At 39.7% G+C, this 16,677-nt stretch overlaps 1 protein-coding gene across 2 annotated transcripts in view; it reads left to right on the top strand.

The window, feature by feature from the left end:
- The window catches only part of LOC121289575 (BCL2/adenovirus E1B 19 kDa protein-interacting protein 3-like), a 28,722-nt gene extending 21,866 nt beyond the window's left edge, over nt 1-6,856 (top strand). For both annotated transcript variants that reach the window (XM_041209121.1, XM_041209122.1), the window contains one exon: nt 1,373-6,856. In XM_041209121.1, the coding sequence (XP_041065055.1) occupies nt 1,373-1,421 (49 nt within the window). In that variant the 3' untranslated portion in view covers nt 1,422-6,856. The remainder of the gene's footprint in view (nt 1-1,372) is intronic.
- The last annotated feature ends 9,821 nt before the right edge of the window (nt 6,857-16,677 follow it).

Below are 16,677 nucleotides of genomic sequence, written 5' to 3' on the forward strand. Positions count from 1 at the left end.
GTATTTCCTTTAAGGTGAGGACTAAAACTGCACACAGTATTCCACATGTGGTCTCACCAAAACCCTGTACAACTGCAGCAAGATTTATTTTTTCTTGTACTCCAATCCTCTTGAGAACATGTCATTTGCCTTCCTAATTGCTTGCTGCACCTGCTTACTATCTTGTTGCATTCCTTGTACAAGCATACCCAACCTTCTTTGAACATCAGCACTTGGAAGCCTCACACCTTTTAAAAAATATTCTACTTAATTATTCTTATGACCAAAATAAATAACTTCACACATCCCTTCCTACAATATACTCTATTTGTGATTTGTTGCCCACTCACTTAACCTGTCTATATCTCTTTGCAGCCTCTCAATGTCCTCCCCACTGCTTACCTTGCCACCTAGCTTAGTATATCAGCAAACTTTGATACGTTACTCGCTGTCTCTTCATCTAAGTCATTCATATAGATTGTAAATAACTGAGGCCCCAACACTGATCCTTGCAGCACTTCACTATTCACTGTTGGCCAACTTAAAAAAGCCCTATTTATGCCCGCTCTGTTTTCTATCTGTTAACCAATCTTCTCCCCAACTCCTGAACTCTTAACTTGCCTATTAAGCTTTTGTGTGGTACTTTATCAAATGCCGTTTGGAAATCCAGGTAGATTACATCTACTAGTTTCCCTTTACTTACCCTACTAGTTTCATCCTCAAAAAAACTCAATACATTTGTCAAAAAGGATTTCCCCAAGTCAAACCATATTGACTTGATCTAACTGTACTGTGCTTTTCTAAGTGTATTGTTAAGACTTCCTTAATAATAGACTCCAACTAATACTTTCTCACCACTTTCTCATCCCTTTGTGGGAATACCAAGCTTCAGCCAGATACCTCCACTGGAGGGCATAGCTGAGATTGGGCTTTTGGCAGGTAATCAAATGCATCTTTGTATCTTTGGCACATTTATTCTGTGTTCAGTACTCTGCCCAGATTTCGATGATTTTAATTAAAATATTCACAGCTGAAGGATGAAAACAACCAGAAATAAACTTTTCTTTACAATTAGTTATGTAGTTATTTCAATTTAATAAAAAAGAATGTACATTTGGAGTGCAAATAACATGCCTACTGGGGTTTCCAATTTACTTAAAAATAATCGGGCTGCTTGAATTAAATTGAAGATGGAAAACTGTCTAGATTGAGATTCCACTTAACTGCAAATGGGGTTGAAGTTTGGAGAAGTGGTCATACTTTTATTTATTGTATAATTTAGGATAATGTTCATTTCAACAGATTAAATTTAAATAAGGTGTAATTTTCATTGTGCAAGTGTGAATTTGGGAAGGCAAAATATACTTTCCTAATTTGAGCCCTTCTGTTTTAGGATCTACATTGGGAAAAGACTGACAACCTCATCATCCAGCACCTTCTGAGAGCCAGACTCAGATTTAAACATGACCTGTGAAATTGTGTTGCTGTTCCATCAGTACATTTGATTTGGAGGAAGAAAACAAAACACCACAAGCACAAGACATCCCATCCCATTACACTTTTCCCTTTGAAGGAACTGCTTGGCTACCTGAGCACTAAGTGGGCTGATCACTGTTGTCCTCAACTTTGACTTGTTAAGCAGGATATACACAATGTGACAGCAGCCTAATCTGCTTCAATTAATAGTTTGCTTACGTGTAAAATAGATTCACCAGCAAACACTCTTATTCAAGGAGTGTTCCACTCCATTTAGATTAGATTATAAAATTGCAATATCTATGCAGTTAACACAAAGTACCAATGGGGATGGGAGACGAAGGGATTAGTGCACAGCAGCATTGAAACAATAAAGCTGTAGCGGGCAATACAATCTCATGTTTTGAGATACACATTCTTTTCGGTAGGAGCAAAGCACTTGATTTGACACCAACAAAGCTGAAGTAGTGTGCAGCTGTTAGGAGCTGTTGCAGGTAGATTTGATTTTTGATGGTGGAAATTGACATTACATTTTTCTTAACCAGAAATTACAGTTTTCATCCAATCTCTTGATGTCATATGCTCAGTGCAAGCTAACAGGGCAGGCATGCAACTTGACTCTGACGACGCTTCTAAGGAGCAAAGTTGTTTGTCTTTAGTTTCTAATTCTTCACTGAAAAATGCCAGAGTTCTACAGTTAGTTGTGATAGTTTTTATTTACTCATTTTTACATTGGAAAACTTATTGCAGTTTTCTAGCTTCTCAAGTGAGCACAGAACCTCGGTAGCAAGCTTTTTGACCATGGTGTGTATCATCATAAATATATTCTCACTTGGCATTTCCAATCAGGGAAATCACAGGCAGATTTCTTCATCCCTGGGTTCTGTTCCTTATAATAGTCCTGTAGCATCCCAGCAAAAAGTTGCTAATTCAGCCCAGACAAATAGTTGTACTGAAAAGAGAAAAGATCTGAATTCTGAGCTAACTGAAAGGAAATATGCAGAGTAATCTGGAGGAACTTTCCATTCTTTCTGCGACTATCAACTGTTATCACCCTACCTATCTTGGCCCATAAATAATCATTTCCACTGTGTTGTGCAGCATCTTGTGAAATTAATCTGCTGTGCCATGGACCATTTTGCCTTTGCTCTATCCCTTTTAATAGGAAGGAGAATGGTACAATTGAAATACCAGCCTCCTGTAACCTTTCCAAGCATCTTTGGGTTATTTGATTTCAGCTTTGTGTACTTCAGTTTTGAACTTCTGTTTAGGTAAACTATATTTGATGACTGAGTGAAGTTGATTACATATGGGCTTTTCATGATGGGATGAGCAGCTCCATTTTAGTTTGGCTGGAAGGATCCTAAATGAAATGAGTTTGATCGTCTCAATTTAGTTTCCAAAGTATTGTGCCTGTAGCATAAAATTTCCCTTAGCTTATCACTAAATTCACAGTCATGTTCAGACCAGCCCCATCCTACTGGCTGGTGTGAGAAATAGAAAAATGTGAGTGCAGCAGAAGAGGCATTTGAAGATTGAAGCCATGTAGAGGAAGCTTCACGCTATGCCTTACCTGTGCTATGTTTGTCTCTGGAGTGCCTCGATGTTCACACAGGGAAATGAAACATGTTCCATTCCCCACCTTGAATGCAAGATTCACAAAAAAATTAACGCTCTTAGAAGTATGGTATCACATAAGGCAAAAATAGCTGAGTACATTGACCTGAAGAAAAGGTCAGTAATTATGCTGTATTAAGGACAAAAGACATGAGTACAATTTTGACTTCAGTGAAACTGCTTAAAATGCTCCTGAGATTGCACAGCTTCTGATATAATTAAGTTTAATTCCGATCAATGTGATTTATTTACAAAAGATTCTTGTTTAAGAATGTATTGATTTGAGATGAATGGGACAAGGCTGTGCGGAAAATATCCTCATCAGATTAGCTATTTGGTAGCAAAGAGAAGCTCGATGCTGTTTCAAAATATATTCTGTTCCCCTTCTATTTTAACTGCTGGGATCGGCACAATTTATTTCACTTTTAGTTGTTTGGTAGTACAGAACTTGAGTATTGCTGAAAAAAAGAGACATTTTGTCAAAGCTTTTCATCTTGCACCCATCAGGACAATGCACAAGAACACAATGTAAGGGAAAACCATATATTTATACAGTATGTGCTGATTGGTTGGCAAGTGATGGTGACTGATAGCATCAAAGTGTATTCTCCATGACAGTGCCTTGAGGAATCAGAGTCCACTTGCCAACCAATCAGCACTCTTTTCCCATACTGTATAAATTTGTTGTTTTCCTTTGCATTATATTCTTGCGAATTGTCCTGATGGGTGCAAGACGAAGAGCTTCAGTCAAGTGTTCATTTTACTTTCGTCACTTCAATTGAGGAGATGGCTGATGATCAGAGAATCATTGTTATACCGTGTGCCAATCTTGGATATGTTAAATTCTTAAGAAAGATGTTTATTTGCTGTTTTTAAAAGAATTGAAGCAGGAGATTGGGATGTGTTTGCACACTTGTATATTTTCAGGGAATAAAAGAAAATTGTCAAGGTTGGAATTCTGAAATCAAAATCAAGTGTTGAAAACATACAACAGATCAGTCAACACCTGACAGAAAAAGGCACAGTTAAGTTATGGATAGGACCCTCTACAACACTGCAGAAGTGTCCCATCTGAAACTCTCCTCGATTCTCTTAGGTGTTGCACTATGCGTTTTGAGTTTACGCCATCAGTGATGTGTGGATTGGATCTGAAATTGAAGAAGTACAATTGACTGTTTTCATACAACGATAACAATGCCTTGATTTTGGAGAGGGGTGGGTGGGGGTTTTCAGAAACAACTGTCATCATAAATTGCAGGCGGTTGATTTAATGTAAGATATTTCGCAGACTGAAGTAATACTATTGTCTCCCAATCAACAAAAAAAAGTAGTAGGAAGTCTCACGTTTTCAACTTGAATGCCACAAACATAAACCTGGCGAAGATGACAGGTATTTTTACATGGGTGAAAAGTCACATGCGTACTTGCACATTTCTGTGTGTTGTGCATGTAGCAGTGAAAAAGAAGTTAAGCTGCAGCACAAACTTTTATGAAAAAGATATCAGTTTTAAAAAAAATAAGTCTTTTTGCTTTTCTTCCAATTGGGAGCAGGTTTTGCAAAAAAGAATCTGTTGAATTCAACTGAGCCGAAGTGATTATCAACAAATCTGGCGTTTAGCTAGGTAGCACTTTGTATATTATATGCAGGTTAATGTAAAGTTAGTACCATAACCATTTTTGTGCCATTAAACACATGAATGCAAGTCTGTATTTCTTCTTTCTAAATCTATTCATAAAAAGCCAAATTTGTTGCATACTTTCAACCACTTGCTTATATAATGCAGTTAACACAGCAAAATATCTGAAGGTGTAAAACGAGGCTAATTCAAGCAGTGAGCAGGATTTCCGATTGGCATTGAGGAAACTGACTGAAGGTGAGAAGGGAGAAAATATTTCCAGAAGATGTTTGAAGTTGTGAAAAGATGTAGCAAGGTGGAGGTGTTTATTTTTTCATTTTGCTCTTGCAAGAGTTATGGGGAAAGCTTGATATCTGTTAGTGTATGAACAGATTTTAGTGCAAGTCTATGACAGGTCATTGTGCAAATGTGAGCCTGGGTGTTGGGGGTTTGCATGTTGACTTTGGAAGGCTTAATTCTTCTCTTATCTAACATGTACTCGTGTACATTTCAACCAGGATTACTGAATGATGATCAAGTATTGCTACGCTGGCTGATTTCTCCCTATCTTCTGAGGGCATTTGTTTTGTTCCAGCTGCTAGCTGAGATTTGCTGACTTCATGTAGACCAAAATCTTGTTGCCATTCCTTATACCATGTATATTTGTTATTTAGAGCATTGTGGATCTTGGAAGTTTTAAAACTGGATAATTGGCAAAATGGTTTGGCCTGGCATCAGTGTCTCAAGGAATTTCAGCTCAGGGTGCATTTGGTGATCTGGGCCCAAATGGTACTTGTTTCAGGAATTGAATTTTTACTTAAACTCATGCATATCACAGAACATGAAATCCTTGAACCAATGCAATCAACTGGTGTTTTAGAAAGTCAATTTTTTGAAAATATTTTCTTGGATTAAAAAATATTCCTGGATAGATTTGAGTTGTTCACTTTTATTAATACAGATGTTAAGGCATTTATCACAAAACTGCATTTTTAAACCAGTGTCTGGTTCGCCAGCTGAGAGTAATCCAATTTCAAATACCTAAGAACGACTTTAAAAAGACGAAAGAGCTTTTTATTAGTTTCATTGTGTGTAGGATGGTCAGTTTCTTAGTAAAGTAAATATTTTTAACATTTAAAAGGTGTCTATGTTAGCTTAATTTTAATAGCCTCCTCAAAGGCTTGCCAACAGAAGTATTTAGTGGAAACTTGCCATGCTAATTAATTCAGCCTGTGAGCAGGAACAGCTTCCAGCACAATGTCTTCTAAACAAGCTTAGATGATCGTGGAAACCCAATGAGCGCCGGACGTGGTTTTCTTTTGAAATTCCTCCATCTTCTGTGTTGCTTTGGGAAAATTGCGCTGGAAATGCCAGGACCTTCCTGTACCTTAGGAAGGGAGCCTGTGCCTTCAGGATAGAGAAGGGCAGAAAAAAGAAGTCTTTTACTGATATAAAAGGGAAATTAGCAGGTAATAAATATTATGAAATTTTATTTCTAGGTCCATGTTTAAATAATTGTATTTTCACAAGCTATTATTTAAACTTTGGAAGCTCCTAAACATTTAAATTTATAATTGGGTTCTTCTCCTTTTATCTCTGTTCTGTGGTATTTTTGCCAGAATGTGGTGTTAGAATTTATTTAGGAGAAGAACAACCATTGCAGACCATCTTACATCTGAAGAAAAATTGTGGGATTTTTTTCTTTCGTGTGAAATTTGGAAATAATTGTAAACCTACCTTGGATGCAAATTTTGTACCTTCAGTAGTTAGTATCTCTGGGATGAGAGCTTTTTCCTTCGAAATATTACCTAAACCTTGAAAAATATTAGTATTTGGTTCACTCATATGCTTGCTGATGTTGTGCAGTTGAATGGTTAAAGTTGAAATCACCAGGAGATGTCACTGCAGAAACTGAGATAGTTGAGGAATAAACAGCAGCATGAATTTTCTCTTTGACGCTTATTCTTTCTTCACACATTTCTGTGGGTTTTGACTATTCTGAGTCCTGGCATTTTTCAGCAACGGGATCCCTTGCTCAGAATTATACACTTCTCTCTCAAGTCCAAGTACAGTGAAGCCTCTTTTTATCTTTATCTGTTGTATATCTGTGTTACTAGTCATAAACCCTTGCTTAAATAGTGGAAAGACATAAAATATTCTCACACCTCTTTGTACTTAGTACATTGAATTTTTGCTAATGTATAGGTGACCGCAGCAGTGATTCTTCATCTGAAACATCCCAGATGACATGAATGACCATATGGCCTATTTTCCAGTGCTATTTTTTTAAACAAGTGAAGTGATAAACATATGGAGAATTTCCTGCTCTTTGAATTGTGCTATGTTATTTTACAACACCCACCTGGACCTGATGGGTCCTTAATTTTAGCACATGATGTGAAATAAAATCTTCAATGTGTAGCATTCTCTCTCGAATTTTGGCCTGAATTATGAGACCAAATTCTGGTGGGGGAATTATACTCTTAGTTTTATAATCAAGATGGGAGTATGTTACCAATTTGGCCAATTCGATCATCAGCTGCTGCAATATCAGCGCACCCCCCCCTTTTCAACCCCAACGAGATGAGATATATGGCAATGAAAATGTTCCAGTTTAAATAAAAATCACTTGGTGCGGTAGACATTGTGATGGTATGTGCTCGAAGGATCTAGCCAGGGTCACTGCTGAAAGTAACAGGTTAACCAAACTTAACTGCAGTTTAACGTTATCTCTATATTTAAAATATATTTTGGGTTGTAGCTTGATAAACCACCCCCTTGATTGAAAATAAAATATTAATCACCATATTTTTTCAAAGAACAGTTTTGGTTTGGGATAAAGACAAAATCTGAGGAAGGTTATTTGAACCTTTAGAATTCTTATGCCCATAGAAACTTAGAGCATCCAGTATCTGTTGAATAATTCCAGCGTTTTGGTTTGCAATATCTTATCCAGAAGTCCATCCCATGAGTAGGTCATTTTGTGAAGAGTTCCTCGTGCAATCTGAAATGGTTTGAGACTTAGCTTTTGAGTTTACTAGCTTAAAAAGCAATGGTCACCATTTAACGCCATAAATCCCAAGTTTCTCAAGTCTTGCCTTAAAACTTAGTCTTTCAAAGTTGCCTCGTGTCCGTGACTAGAGCTGTTCAAGGCCTCATTTAACAGTTGAAGTACGATTTGTTTTGATGTGCTCTACTGTATTTTCTATGCAGTTAAACATTCTTCTTGAGTTGATGTAAAAAGTTAAAGACTAGGCTTGATGTTCGGGCAAGATGAAGATGAATATTCAGGTCTAAACATGAGATTGAAATTGGAATGAAGAGCTTGTTCCCCTGCTTAGACAGTACAGTTGCTGACACTGGCACCTTAAAACGTCTTATGTAGTAATTAGACAAGCAAAGATCAAATTACTGAGAAGTGTGCTATTCAACTGTGTTTTATGTCAGTACATAGGACATTTAACCTAATTTATCCATATTCATTTTATTTCCAAAATTTTCATTCCAGCTAGCTTCTGGCAGCACAGGCATTGAGCCCTCTCCGATAACACAGAAGTGGCCTGTGTGAGAATTGACAATGAGCCTTCTGATCATTGCTTCAGTTGATGCCCACAAGTGTATTTTACTGCAAGAGTCACTAGATAGTGGACAGGAACCCTGACTGACTTTACCCATTTGGTTCACAGTCCGATATCCTGCTAATACTCAGCTGGAATGAAAAATGGGAATGGGACAAGTTACCTGAGGACAGCTGATTCTTGTGTTAGTTAAAGTTGGCACCTTTAAGGGAAAGAGGGAAAACATTGTGGGGTTTGTCAATCTGGCAGATTACCAAGAAATCTTCCTTAATATCTATTTTGGATCTACGTTTTACATTTTCGTTGGTCTTCCCTGATTTAGAAGTTATTGTCAAAGTGTTACCTGCACCTTAGTTGCCTTTTCTGCAGACAGCAAATCTGGAAGCTTTTTGTTTCTTCTCAGCTCCATCTCTTGATACTGGGAATCAGAATTCAACTTCTGCTCTTCAACTACTCCTTCATTCGCTCTCCTAATCATTGGTGTGGTCTGCAACTGTTTAAACCTGCTTTATAATGGGCTTAAATCTGTGGGTTACTGAATTCTTTTTGACAGCGCACAGGGAGCAACTATGTCCCTTATGCGATTACATTTTACTTGATCAATAATTATCTCCTTCTGAATTTGCAAGTCAGCTTTTAAATTAGTTCCTTTAAAGTAGCCATTTAAATTAACCATCTAATCTGGCTCACTTGAACCAGTGATTATTTGAACTGCATAGACCTTTAAACAGAGCATTTGGATTTTAATTTGTCACAGTTGTCAGCCCAGAATGGTTTCTATGCTTATTCCGAATCATTAGGGGACCATTTATTTTGCATCAACTGGTGTTGGCATGGAGAACTTTGGCGTCAATGTTTGATTGTGATATTAGTTTAAATTTTAGCAGCAACAAAGAAAAATGCAATTTACTTGGTCACTGCATCCCTTAACTGGAAAAGATCGCACATTTGGACCTGCCTTGTGCAGCTTTAAATGTAACTATGTTTACTTAAAATTCAACAATTTATCGAGGCAAAGATGCAACTGGAATGTCATGCAATTAAAGCTGTTGAAGAGTTGTAGAACTTTGGACAAGTGGTCATGAACCTCTTTTTAAGTTTCAGACTTACAAAAGGCATCCTTTGGTTCTGCAATTTGATGGAATCCAGCTAACAAACACTTAGTCTAACAGAAGGGTTCCATAGCTGAGACTGAACAAGTCAAAACTGAACTGAGTACCGTCTGTTCTGTTTTTAGGACTCTTTTACCTTTACCGATTCTTTTACCTTCGCCAATCCAAGTACCAATCGAGCTTGATGAAAATTAAATATGAAATCATCAATGCTGATTTTCTCCTCAAGACAAAGAACTCATGACATCCAAATATTTACTGGTAAAGTACAAAAAGACAGGAATTAATCCTTGGAGGTGAATAAAGGAGCCTTTAAAAATGCAGCTTTGTACACAATTGTCACCCTTACAATTTACAGATACCTTGAAATTTTTTGTGTGCGTTTTCAATCCAATGACTGTGCTAAAGTGTGTTAGAGGAGATGTAATAGATGGACTAGCATTATTTCGAAGAAGAGTAGTGGAGTAATCCCCAGTATCCTGACCAATATTGATCTCTCATTTAACATAATTAAAAAAAGATTACTTGGTAATCACACTGCTGTTTGTGGGAACTTGGTGAGAACAAATTAGCTGCTCTCTTTCCTTCATTACAACAGTGACTTCACTTTAAAAGTACTCCATTAAAGGGTTTGGGAATGTCTTTCAGCAAGTTTCTCATGAAAGACATTATTGAATTGGAACTAATTAGTGATAAAATTATTGTCTCAGAGTTCAGTTTGTGATTTTAAATTCGGGGAAGGACTACTTTAAACTGATTCTGCAAATATCTATTAAGAAGCTGGGAAATATTGATAAGATCGCAGCCAATGTTATTCGCTGACCAAGCCAAATCCCAGAGGGAAACTTGTCTTACCAATCATAACTTTTTTTCTGTATTTTGAAAACGAGATAAGTACTGATCCCAGAAGCATAGAATTCCAGTAATACGTGTAGGATTTTAAAATTAAAATATTTATTAACAAGAAAAAAAACTTAAACACACGAGTAAAAGTTAACTTAACAGTCTTCGAAAACATTCCTTAAAAAAACAAACCCACTTGGTCACATTGCACTAGTTAACTGCTTGGCAACAGCTCCCTTTTGGATTTTTTACAGTAAAAATTGGTGCTACTTGAATAAAGTATACCACAGGACTTCCCACTCTCTTCCACCCTGCTGTGGGAATCCAAAGGAAGTTCAGAAAAAGACTGTTTTCTAAAACCAAATGCTTCCCTGCCTTGAAACTGGATGGCTACTTCAAATTCATAACTTTTCTCAGCACAGAGCTGGCCTCAGGACATCTCCCCCACATAGTGATGTCAACTCTAATTAACCTCTCTCTTCTTTAAATATCTTTTTTTCATTTTCATCCAAGACTCCATTGTCCTGAGCACATCTTTGAACTCAACTTTTCCAAAATATAAAAATCTTTCATGTCTTCCTATTGCCTCCACTTTTGGGTCAAATATAATTTAATAACCTTCCCTTCATTACTTATCAAACCTTTGTAAGCTGTCAAAGTCCCTTAAACTCACTTTGAAATTTAGCAGCTGAAAAGTCAAGTCCTCGCCTATTGCCTAATGCAAAGTTTAAAACTCAACTTATTTACTTGAAATTCTAACTCACTGTAGCCTCTCATTACAAATGCATGCATCAAGCACCTTAACCTTTCACCTCTTATGTCTCACAGGAAAGCTGTCTTTATCAACCTTCTCCCAGCTAAATTACCCATGGAAACATAGTGGTATTGTTACTGGACTAGTAATCCAGAGACCCAGCGTAATGCCCCGGGGACCCAGGTTCGAATCTGGATTTGAATTTGACCAATAAAAATCTGGAATTAAAAGTTAATTGAGAATGCTTTCATGATTATCAATAATCATGAAAACCCATCTGCTGCTGTTATCTGGTCTGCCCTACATTTGACTCCAGACCCACAGTAATGCCCTCCCAAATGGCCTAGCAAGCCACTCAGTCCTATCAAATGGCTAGAAAGTAGCATTTATTACCTATCATTAGCCAGCATTTATTGCTGCCTACTTGAATTGCTGCAGTCTGTGTGGTGTAGATAAACCCACAGTGCTGTTAGGAGAGGAATTCCAGGATTTTGACCCAGTGACAGCAAAGGTACGGGATATATTTCCAAGTCAGGATAATGAGTGGCTTGGAGGGAAACTTGCACGTGGTGGTGTTCCCATGTGTCTGCTGCCCATATCCTAGATTGTAGACATGGGTTTGGAAGGTGCTGTCTAACTAGGTGGGTATTTTGCGAAAGAAACAGTGACATTTCAAACTAAAAATGAAGCATTACTTTCAATACATAATTGCTGTTAATTCCCAGAATTAAAATGCAGCAAAGGTTACTGACGAACATTGGGATCCTTGACAGAAAACATGGACCTTATTGATGTAAATAACCACCTCATTTCTGCCAAAATAATGAAGCCATCTTCAACAGTGCTCCATTCATCAAGCATGAATCAATCTTTTAAGCTCTAAATCGCCAGTGATTTCCGCCATCGGCGAGTAGGAAGAATATGCAATAAAAGTGAAATCCTTTAGCTCTCAAGGTACCATTTGTACAGGGTACTTGGTCCTATCTAGTGAAAATATTCTCATCTATAAGTTGTGCAGTCTTTCAGAGTTGCCTTTATTTTAGTTTGTTCCCTGTTTGCTTTTTGGAAACCAGGTAGTTGGAGGGCGATCACATGTGACACTCATAGAAACATAGAAAATAGGAGCAGGAGTAGGCCATTCAGCCCTTTGAGCCTGTTCTGCCATTCATTATGATCATGGCTGATCATCCAACTCAATAGCCTGCTCCCACTTTCTTCCCATATCCTTTGATCCCTTTCGCCCCAAGAGCTATATCTAACTCCTTCTTGAAAACATACAATGTTTTGGCCTCAACTACTTTCTGTGGTAGCGATATCCACAGGCTTATCACTGTCTGGGTGAAGAAATTTCTCCTCATCTCAGTCTTAAATCATCTACCCCCATATACTCAGACTGTGACACCTGGTTCTGGACTCCCTCACCATCAGGAACATCCTTCTTGCATCTACCATGTCTAGCCCTGTTAGAATCTTATAGGTTTTGAGATCCGTGCCCCCCCCCCCCACCCCCCCTCATTCTTTTGAACTCCAGCGAATATGATCCTAACTGACTCAATCTCTCCTCATACGTCAGTCCTGCTATCTCAGGAATCAGCCTGGTAAACCTTCACTGTACTCCCTCTATAGCAAGAACATCCTTCCTCAGATAAGGAGACCAAAACTCCACACACTATTCCTGGTATGGTCTCACCAAGGCTCTGAATAATTGCAACAATACATCCCTGCTCCTGTACTCAAATCCCCACACTATGAAGGCCAACATACCATTTGCCGCCTTTACTGCCTGCTGCACCTGCATGCTTACCTTCAGCGACTGGTGTACCAGGATGCCCAGGTCTCGTTGAAGATTCCTCTCTCAATTTATAGCCGTTCAGATAAACTACCTTCCTGTTTTTGCTACCAAAACATTTATCCACGTTATACTGCATCTGCCTTGCGTTTGCCCACTCACGCTCTTTATTTTCCCTCCTAAGTTTTGGCAAAGGGCCTGACCTTCACTCCACATGACAAGCTGAGGCAAGGAATTGCATAGTATTACATAGTATTCACAGAAACAGGTTTTCAAGCCAACAAGTCCTTTCTGGTGTTTATGCTGTTCATGAGCCTTCTTCCACCATTCTTTATCTAACCGCATCAACATGTTCTTTTGTTCCTTTCTCCCTCAGGTGTTCATCTAGTTTCCCCTTAAATGCATGTATGCTCGTTGCTTCAATTACACTTTATGGTAGCCACTTTCACGTTCTAACTGATCTCTGGGTAAAAAAGTTTATCTGGAAATTCCTATGGGATTTATTTTTAACTTACATTTATGACACCTAGTTCTGGTCTCACCTGCTTGTGGAAACATATTCTCCACATCTACTCATCAAGCCCTTTAATAATTTTTAAAACCTCAATCAGACCATAGCTCAGCCTTCTCTAGAGATAAGAGCTGTTTCAACTTTTCAAGTAGGCTAACACTCTATGGTGAGTTTGTGCACAATGCAGTCAGCTACACTAAAATCTGGTAAGGAGCTAGATTCAGACCAAGAAGGCTCCACCAATTTCTCTTCTGCTCTAACTTGCTGCTTTGCAGAGTTGGCAGCAGAATAAAATCTGCAAGGAAATAGGTTGGTTGCTCAGCCTGGAGAACTGGTGTAATTTTCTTTTTTGTCCGGAACAGGTGAGGCACAAATATGGTTTAAAAGAACATGACTTGATGAAGTGTTTAAACATTGCTGCAAGAGGTTTTTGATTGCAGTTGCGGAGGCAGTAGCATAGTGGTATTGTTACTGGACTAGTAATCCAGGACCCAGCGTAATGCCTCGGGGACCCAGGTTCGAATCTGGATTTGAATTTGACCAATAAAAATCTGGAATTAAAAGTTTATTGATAATCATGAAAGCATTCTCAATTATCATGAAAACCCATCTGCTGCCGTTATCTGGTCTGCCCTACATTTGACTCCAGACCCTCCCAAATGGCCTAGCAAGCCACTCGGTCCTATCAAATGGCTAGAAAGTAGCATTTATTACCTATCATTAGCCAGCATTTATTGCTGCCTACTTGAATTGCTGCAGTCTGTGTGGTATAGATAAACCCACAGTACTGTTAGGAGAGGAGTTCCAGGATTTTGACCCAGTGACAGCAAAGGTACGGGATATATTTCCAAGTCAGGATAATGAGTGGCTTGGAGGGAAACTTGCACATGGTGGTGTTCCCATGTGTCTGCTGCCCATATCCTAGATTGTAGTCATGGGTTTGGAAGGTGCTGTCTAGGGAGGATTGGTGAGTTCCTGCAGTGCATCTTATAGATGGTACACACTGCTGCCTCTGTTCGTTGTTGGTGGAAGGAGTGAATATTTGAGGATGGAATGCCAATCCAGCAGGCTGCTTTGTCCTGGATGATCAAGCTTCTTGAGTGTTGTTGGAGCTGTGCTCATCCAGGCAAGTGGAGAGCACTGCATCACACTCCTGACTTGTGCATTGGAGATGGTGGACAGGCTTTGGGGAGTCAGGAAGTGAGTTACTCAGTGCAGAATTCCTAGCTTCTGACCTGCTTTTGTAGCCACTGTACTTATGTATGGTACAGTTTAATTTCTAGTCAGTGGTAACCTCCCGGATGTTGACATGTGGGGGTTTGTGCCAAAGTTGGGAGAGCTGTGTAACAGACCAGTCAAACAACAGCCTGGCATAGTCATACTCACGGAATCATACCTGACGGATCATGTCCCAGACACCACTATCACAATCCCTGGGTATGCCCTATCCCATCAGCAGAACAGACCCAGCAGTGTTGATGGCACAGTGGTGTACAGTCAGAAGGAAGTTGCCCTGGGAGTCCTCAATATTGTCTCTGGACCCCATGAAGTCCCATTGTATTAGGTCAAACATGAGCAAGGAAACCTCCTGCTAATTGCCACATACAGCCACCCCATCAAGTGATGAATCATTGCTCTTCCATGTTGAACACCACTTAGAAGCACTGAGGGTGGAAAGGGGACACCATGTACTCTGAGTGGGAACTTGTCCATCACTGAGAGTGGCTCAGTAGCACTAATACAGACAGAGCTGGCCAGGTCGGAAAGGACATAGCTGCTAGACTGGATCGTGGCAAGTGTGGAGGGAACTGACAAGAAGGAAAAATATACTTTACCTCATCCTCACCAACCTGCCTGCCACAGATGATTCTGACCATGACATTATCAGAAGGAGTGACCACCGCACAATTCTGGTGGAGCCTTCATATTGAGGAAACCCTCCATTGTGTTGTGTGGCACTAGCACAATGAGAATTTGAACAGATTTCGCAACTCAAGAATGGGCAACCACGAGGAGATGTGAGCCATCAACAACAGAATTGGTACTTGAGCACAATTTGTAACCTCATGGCCTGGCATATCCCCCACTCTACCATAACCACCAATCCAGGGGATCAATCCTGCTTCAACAAAGAGTGCAGATGGGCATGTCAGGAACAGCACCAGACAAACCTAAAAATGAGATGTCGACCTGGTGAAGCTACAACACAGGACTGCTTGCATGGCAAACGTATAAGCAGCAAGAAATAGAGCTAAGTGATTCCACAACCAATAGATCAGATCTAAACTCTGCAGTCCTGCCACATCCAGCCGTGAATGGTAGTGGACAATTAAACAACTCACTGGAGGAGGAGACTCCACAAATATCCTTACACTCAATGCAAAAGATAAGTCTGAAGCATGTGCAACAATCATCAGCCATAAGTGCCAAGTGGATGACATACTAAACCTTCTCTGGATGTCCCCAGCATCACAAATGCCAGTCTTCAGCCAATTCACGTGATATGAAGAAATGGTTGGAGGCATTGGTTACTGCAAAGGCTGTGGCCATGATAATGTTCTGGCAATGGTACTTTAGACTTGTGCTCCAGAACTTGCCGCGCCCCTAACCAAGCTGTTCCAGTACAGCTACAACACTGGCATCTACCCAGCAATGTGGAAAATTGCCCAGGTATGTCCTGCACACAAAATGCAGGACAAATCCAACCCAGCCAATTACCAAACATTCAGTCTGCTCTCGATCATTGGTAAAGTGATGGAAGGGGTCATGAACAGCGCTATCACAGAATCACAGTGCAGAAGAGGCCCTTCGGCCCATTGAGCCTGCACCGACATGTGAGAAACACCTGACCTAACTACCTAATCCCATTTACCAGCACTTGGCCCATGGCACGTCATAACATTCAAGGCTAAGTGCTCATTCAGGTACTTTTTAAAGGATGTGAGATATCCTGCCTCCACCACCCTCCCAGACAGCGCATTCCAGACCATCACCACCCTCTGGGTAAAAAAGCTTTTCTCACATCCCCCACTAAACCTCCTGCCCCTCACCTTGAACTTATATCCCCTTGTGACTGACCCTTCAACAAAGGGGAACTGCTGTTCCCTATCCACCCTGTCCATGCCCCTCATAATCTTGTACACCTCGATCAGGTCGCCCCTCAGTCAAGCAGCACTTAGTGCAATAACCTGCTTGTTGATGCTCATTTTGGGTTCCGCCACAGCCACTCAGCTCCTGACCTCATTACAGCCTTGGTTCAACATGGACGAAATAGCTGAACTTGAAGAGGTGAGTTGAGAGTGACTGCCCTTGACATCAAGGTAGCATTTGACAGTGTGTGGCATCAAGGAGCCCTAGCAAAACTGGAGTCGATGGGAATCGGGGGAAAACTCTCCGCTGGTT

Source organism: Carcharodon carcharias, chromosome 17, assembly GCF_017639515.1.
Source record: "Carcharodon carcharias isolate sCarCar2 chromosome 17, sCarCar2.pri, whole genome shotgun sequence".
In the NCBI taxonomy this organism is placed as follows: domain Eukaryota; kingdom Metazoa; phylum Chordata; class Chondrichthyes; order Lamniformes; family Lamnidae; genus Carcharodon; species Carcharodon carcharias.